The sequence below is a fragment of the Maylandia zebra genome, linkage group LG16, assembly GCF_041146795.1.
Source record: "Maylandia zebra isolate NMK-2024a linkage group LG16, Mzebra_GT3a, whole genome shotgun sequence".
Lineage (NCBI taxonomy): Eukaryota > Metazoa > Chordata > Actinopteri > Cichliformes > Cichlidae > Maylandia > Maylandia zebra.
In genome coordinates this window covers 98,631-105,729 of record NC_135182.1, presented here as the reverse complement: position 1 = coordinate 105,729, position 7,099 = coordinate 98,631, and the positions used below count along the sequence as shown (strand labels likewise).

Below are 7,099 nucleotides of genomic sequence, written 5' to 3'. Positions count from 1 at the left end.
GGCTGCCGGACACAGGCGCTACCGGGCCCTCTGACCACCACCAGCAGGCAACGGGTGAAGTGTCTTGCCCATGGACACAACGACCGAGACTGTCCAAGCCGGGGCTCGAACCAGCAACCTTCCGATTTCAAGGCAAACTCCCAACTCTTGAGCCACAATCGCCTTGAGCCACAATCGCCCCAAACCAGCTTTCTTTCCTTACGCTGTGTTCACACCGAACGCGATGGACGCGAATAGAGCGTCAGGTTTACATGTAAAGTCAATGGAAAGGCGCGATGACGCGCGATTGCGGGTCCCGCGAAAATTCGGAAGCAGATTTGCGTCGCGAAAACGCGAAAACGCGAAAACGCGTGAAACGCGCGTCAGTGTAGCGCGTCAGGCGCGTTTGACGCGCGAATAAAACCACGCGCGTGAGTTTTTGTGTTGCACTTTGTGCATACGCGCGTTTCGCGTCTACCGCTCGAGTTGGAAAAATCTGAACTCCAGCGTCAAATCGCGCCGCGACAACCAATCAGGAGCCTGGTGACGTGGCTCTGACCTAGGTCAAAGGGGCAGATCCAGCCAAAGCCCTTCATTCTTCATTCAGTATGGAGGAAAAGCTGATCAGCGCCGTGGCTAACCACCCCGAGCTATATGATGCCAGCTCCTATTTCTACCGAGACAGGAATAAAAAGGACCTAGCTTGGAGACACATAAGTGAGGAGATCGGGCAACCTGGTAAGTTCATTCCTTCTTCTTTTTAATTTTCAGACTGACCCGATGAAGCCGTGCAAAAGCTAGCAAGCGCGCCTACTGTCCCGCGATTTTCCCACTGTTGTACAAATACCTTTCCGCTAACCAGATAATGCGTTTATTCAGAGGACATCTGCAGGAGAAAGTGGAAGAGCCTCAGGGACACATATAATAAGGAGAAGAGGTCAGAGAAGGAGAAGAGGAGTGGGTCTGCAGCAGGATCGGGGAGGAGATGGAAGTTCTTCGCGGTCATGGGGTTTCTGGACCCCTTCCTCACCCCGCGGGAGACCAGCGGAAATATGGTGCGGACCGTGGAGAACTTCTCCCCCGAGGACCAGGGACAGCCCGAAGAGGCAGCAGGGGAGTGTCAGTCAGAAGGTATGTTTACAATTAATTAATGTAGGCAGTTAATTTATGCGTGTTGTCATACAGGAATATATTTTGTTTATTAATAAACAGTATAAAGTAGTCCCGCTGTTCATCCGTCACCGCTTCGCCTTTTCGCTGATTTTTTTTATTGCACCGTACAGCTTTCAACGATGCGCATTGCATTCTGCAGCCCAAATGACAAATCTCCTCCGTGTCGTGTCTCCTGCGCTTGCCAAACTTATCATGTTTGGTTTTGATAACCATCACTTCAAATAGAAAAAAACAGCACAAAAACACTCATAACTATGACCCTCATTCGGAAATAGACACCTGCACCGGGAGCAAAAAAGGCGCACAAAAGTGGCGCCGCAGACGGAGAAAAAGCGCGGCATAATACTTTTACGTTTTAAAATCGACAAAGGTTTGCACTTTGAGAATCAACTTGTGAGAACTGTGACTACTGTTCATGTGCTGCAATAAATGGGAGACCACTGTATATAATAATAAGTATATAATAATATAATATTCTCTATGACTATTGTCTTCAACCTGTTAACATTTAATATTGTCTTGATAGAGTCAAGTTATCATGCAGCAGAGTCCTCCCCTGTTGCTTCTCCTGACTCCCCAGTCCCTGGTCCCTCCACTCCTGCTGCTGCACCCACAGGTATGAACATCAAGCACTGATAGCTTTTTACTTGCTTGGATTCCCTTGTGATCACCTTTACTAAATATCTACAACCAATCTGTTCATATCCTGTTTTTTTTTTCAATTTTGAAAATGACAATCTAGTAGCAGCCTTCTCATTTCTTTGTGGTGTTTTGTTCTGTTTTTTACAGGCCCACAGAGGAGGAGAGCTCGAAGGCGGTCGAGGGAAGGGTCCCAGGATGGTCCATCGGCGGTGGAGCTGGCTATCCTGGAGTCCCTAAAGAGGCCACGCCCGTCTGCAACAGAGTATTTCCTCCTCGGCCTTGTTCCTGCTCTGGAGAGCATGCCGCCTCAGACACGAGAATTCGTGAAATTCCAAATTCATAAATTAGTTTTTGACAACAGCACAGCTGTGCTAAATTTGGAAACATTGGACCCTAATGATCAGTAGTTTTCTGATGAGGCAGCAGCTCTCCAGGGCAGAAACAATGTTCTTATTCTTCTCCTCCTTCTCCCCTGAGGCTCTTCCACTCCAAGCTGGGTCCTTTTTATTCCTGTCTCTCTGTAAATAGTTAAATTTTATATATTTATGTTGAATCTTTTTATTACTGAATTTATATATTTTATCAAATAAACATTTATAATGACAAATGTCTCTGTTCTACTACACAGCAAATATTGGCACCCGACTTGACACAAGTAGAATTTATTTCATATTATACTAATGACAAAATATACTGATACAGTGGGATGCAAAAGTTTGGGCAACCTTGTTAATAGCCATCATTGTCCTGTACAAATCGTTATTTGTCACAATTTAAATTGTCAGTTAAATACATCATATAGGAGACACACACAGTGATATTTGAGAAGTGAAATGCAGTTCACTGGATTTACAGAAAGTGTGCAATAACTTTACACTAAATAAAGCAGGTGCATATATTGGCAACACATAAAAAGAGAAATAACATAAATATGTAGTGTATATCAATGTGTGTGTCTCCTATATGATATATGTAATTGACATTTTTTACTGTAACCGATTCATACAGGAAAATAATGACTATTAATAAGGTTGCTCAAACTTTTGCATCACACTGGTTATAGGAACATAGTGAAGACAAGTTACTTAAGAGAATAAAGAGAGGTTAGGTTATTTTGGAGTAGAGATCCATTTATTAAGAAAATTTTAAAAAGGAGAAAGTTCCCTTGTAGTTGTGGAACATGGATCCTGAGTTGGGGGGTGCCTTCGTCTGGACGTGCTTCCCATCCAGAGCTCCACAACAGAGGGGGAAGTTCCAGCGCTCCTGGAATCCCTCTGCGATGGACCGCCAGTCTTCAGTTGAAGGCACAGCCGTGAAATCGTCCACTAGACAGTCCCAGATGGCCGTCGCTACCTGGGGGATGATCTGGCTCACCATACCTATGACACCACAGCCATGCTATCATTCAACCACTGATAACAGCATAAATCGAATTAAATTAAATCGGGACTTGATGAGACCATCTGAGTATCACTAGAAATATTATAAACAGTACCAGTTTGCTATCGGTAAACACCGAGAGCATTCACTGTTAGCATAGCACATCCATGTTAGCAGTGTATAAACGATACACTGCTAACATGGATGTGCTATGCCATCAGTAAACGCCGACAGCATTCACTGTTAGCATAGCACATCCATGTTAGCAGTGTATAAACGATAGTTTATACACGCCGACAGCATTCACTGTTATAGCACATCCATGTTAGCAGTGTATACACGATACACTGCTAACATGGATGTGCTATGCCATCAGTAAACGCCGACAGCATTCACTGTTAGCATAGCACATCCATGTTAGCAGTGTATAAACGATAGTTTATACACGCCGACAGCATTCACTGTTATAGCACATCCATGTTAGCAGTGTATACACGATACACTGCTAACATGGATGTGCTATGCCATCAGTAAACGCCGACAGCATTCACTGTTAGCATAGCACATCCATGTTAGCAGTGTATAAACGATAGTTTATACACGCCGACAGCATTCACTGTTATAGCACATCCATGTTAGCAGTGTATACACGATACACTGCTAACATGGATGTGCTATGCCATCAGTAAACGCCGACAGCATTCACTGTTAGCATAGCACATCCATGTTAGCAGTGTATAAACGATAGTTTATACACGCCGACAGCATTCACTGTTATAGCACATCCATGTTAGCAGTGTATACACGATACACTGCTAACATGGATGTGCTATGCCATCAGTAAACACCGACAGCATTCACTGTTAGCATAGCACATCCATGTTAGCAGTGTATAAATGGCTGGTTTAGCATATATTAGCACAGGTATCAATAAAGGACTACCGTATTGACCACCTTTACTAACCTCAGGCAGACGGACAGGCGCTCTGCAGGTGGGATTGAGCGCCTGTAATTGGTGTCTAGGCGGGCGATTCTGGGACCGACACGGGAAAGCAGGTCCTCAAACTGGCCGGGTGACAGACGATGATATCGCTGGAATCTGCCGTCATCCAGGCGCAGCTCCTGGAGCAAATGGTGAAACTCACCAAACTGCTCACGCGCCTGGAGGACCTGATGGACCCAGGTACAGCGAGGACGTCTTTTACGCTGCTGCTCTGCTCTCCACAGTACATAGAGAAGGGAGACTCTCTCTTCAAGCGCTAGCTCGATAGCTGCCATCTTGCAAAACCAGGTCTGGCACAACTCCCTCCCACATTCCCGGTTCACGCGCGTCAAAATATCATATTTTGACGCGCGATGGATTTTTCTTGGACACGCGTTGAGACGCGAATGTACACGCGTCAAATTAGGGGCGTTTGGGGCGTTTTATTCGCGTCCATCGCGTTCGGTGTGAACACACCGTTAGGCAGCTTTATCTAGTGTGAACTCATAGTCAGCTTGTAAAGCTTTCCAGCTGTGTGCTCTGTTAGTGTAAGCCCTGTGTGTCTGAGTGCTCTCATTTGCTCTTTCTCTGTCTGGTTTATTTAATATTCTGGGATTTTGTGTTTTTTCGTGGTTTTGTCTTTTGTATTTCTAACTCCTTGGTTATCCTTTAATACTTTTATGATTTTCCAGCCCCTAGATTTTGTCTGTGTGCCTCCCTTGTGGTCATTGTCTAGTGTTCCTGGTTTCTATGTTCGTGTTGTTTCCTGTTTTACTTTAGAGTGTCCCACATTCAGTGTTTTGAGGTTTTCTTCCTCTTTGTCTCGTCAGGTCTAATAAGGTTCAGCTGCGTCTCCTTCCTGTTGTGAATTTCCATCGTTCCTCTCTGTGTATTTATTGTGTGTGCTTCCCATCATTGGATCTTCTGTTCATCTGTGTTCTCATGTCTCAGCTTACTCGTTCCCGACTTACAGGTTTTGCATTGTTTTTTACGTTCCTTTTGGATAGCTTCTCCCAGTTCAGCTTTTGTTAGTGTTTTTCAGTTCCCCTTCGCTTGTTGTGTTGTAGACTTTTCGTACAGCCATAAATAAAGGCTCACCTTCAGTTAAAACCTTCCCCTGTATCTGTGTCTGCGTTTGGGTCCTCATTCTCTCATCTCCACACGATCTGCCTTCGCAAATCGTGACAATGTCGTTCCATTGATTGGCTTGTTTTGTTCCTGGTGTCCTTCTCTTTGATGTGTACGCTTTATAAATAAAGTTTTATTCCTATAATGATGCTTTATGTTGTTATAAAGTGCAGATGTGGACACTGTTGTGTGTTTCAGTGAGTCTCTTTAAAGCCGTGCTTTGAGCTGCTTTTCATTTACCACCTTTTGTAGTTCCACTGTTTGCTCAGCAGAGGGCGTTGCTCAGCACAGATCACAGTGTTTGCTGCTGCGTTTTTCTCTGATCATGTGTGGAACTCCAGCTTTGTAGATTCAAGCTGACAGATCGTATATACAGCCTGTGGAAAGGCTGGGAGGTTTATTATGAAGGTTTCTGTATTTAAGTGTGCCTATGCGAAGGCACACTTATTACTATTGCTCGGATTTATTATTATTATTATTATTCTTTTTCCGCCTGAAATTTTGGACCGTAACTCATCCCACAGTTTTGACACAAGCTTCATATATGTTATATCATTTTGTGCGGCTGGATCAGGAATGAGTTGCTATGCCTTTTGGTGTTTATTACTTCTATAGTTTTTTAAATATGAATATTTTAATGCAAGTTTTTGCCCATTGGAATGAATGGGAACGAACGAAAGTGAAACTTAACTTACTTTGTGGTGTGTTTGCTCACTCACTTAATTTGTGGTGTGTTGGCTCACTCTAGTGGTATGTCCCCGTATTTGGATTACCATAATGACGACAATATCAACGGCGCGCACAGCGTCGGTGCTTTCAGGAACCATTGGAATTCTTAAGGTTGCACGAAGCATTGAATAGTTACGGTAACGGCAAGGGTGTATGCTTGGTGGAAAACTGCATATCCCACAATTCAAAGCACGCCTCTACCAGTCAAACAATGGCGGCTGCCACTTGGTTTAATATATTCCTCTTATTTGTGTTTCTAGGTCACAAAGTAAACTTTTAAGATATTTTCAGGTGAGAATGTGGGTGTGTAAACGTCAAATATCTGCTCGTTTTGTCAAAACATCCCATATTGGCAACAGATTTTTCACGATGTTGCGCCGCTTCACTCAAAAGCACCCAGGCTTGGCTTTCAGTGAGGCGTCTCTAACTCCTTTCATCCCCGATAGCTCCGCAAACAGTCTTTGTCTTAGCTGGACTTATTTTTCGTTTATATGGGCCGATGATGCTGGTCGATGAGGAAAAACTGAGTTGTTTGGTGGTGGCTAACGCGGAGCTAGCTAGCCACCGGTATGTGTCTCTTTCCCCTCATATGTGGGGAAAGAAACATGCGAGGCGGCCGCCGATCGACCGGTTTTCAGGTGAGAATGTAGGTGTGTAAACGTCAAATATCTGCTCGTTTTGTCAAAACATCCCATATTAGCAACAGATTTCTCACGATGTTGCTGCTAGCCGGCTAGCTAGTTCGGCCGGCCGGCTAGCTAGCTCGGCTAGCTAGCGCCGCTTCGCTCAAAAGCACCCAGGCTTGGCTTTCAGTGAGGCGTCTCTAACTCCTTTCACCCCCGATCGCTCCGCAAACAGTCTTTGTATAAGCTGGACTTATTTTTCGTTTATATGGGCCGATGATGCTGGTCGATGTGGAAAAAATAACTGAGTTGTTCATATACCGGTGGCTAGCTAGCTCCGCGTTAGCCACCGGTATATGTCTCTTCCCCTCGTATGCGGGGAAAGAAACATGCGAGGCGGCCACCGATCGACCGGTGGTGGCTAACGCGGAGCTCAATCGTGGATAAGGGGAACCCAATGCAG

General features: G+C 44.8%; 1 protein-coding gene across 1 annotated transcript; it reads left to right on the top strand.

Annotated features, from left to right (window-relative positions):
* The first annotated feature begins 354 nt into the window (after nt 1-354).
* On the top strand, nt 355-2,518 carry LOC112435420 (uncharacterized). Its single transcript, XM_024804000.2, has 4 exons — nt 355-717; nt 859-1,110; nt 1,679-1,768; nt 1,942-2,518. The coding sequence occupies exons 1-4, from the start codon at nt 588-590 to the stop codon at nt 2,199-2,201; spliced, it is 732 nt and encodes a 243-aa protein (XP_024659768.2). The 5' UTR covers nt 355-587; the 3' UTR covers nt 2,202-2,518.
* The last annotated feature ends 4,581 nt before the right edge of the window (nt 2,519-7,099 follow it).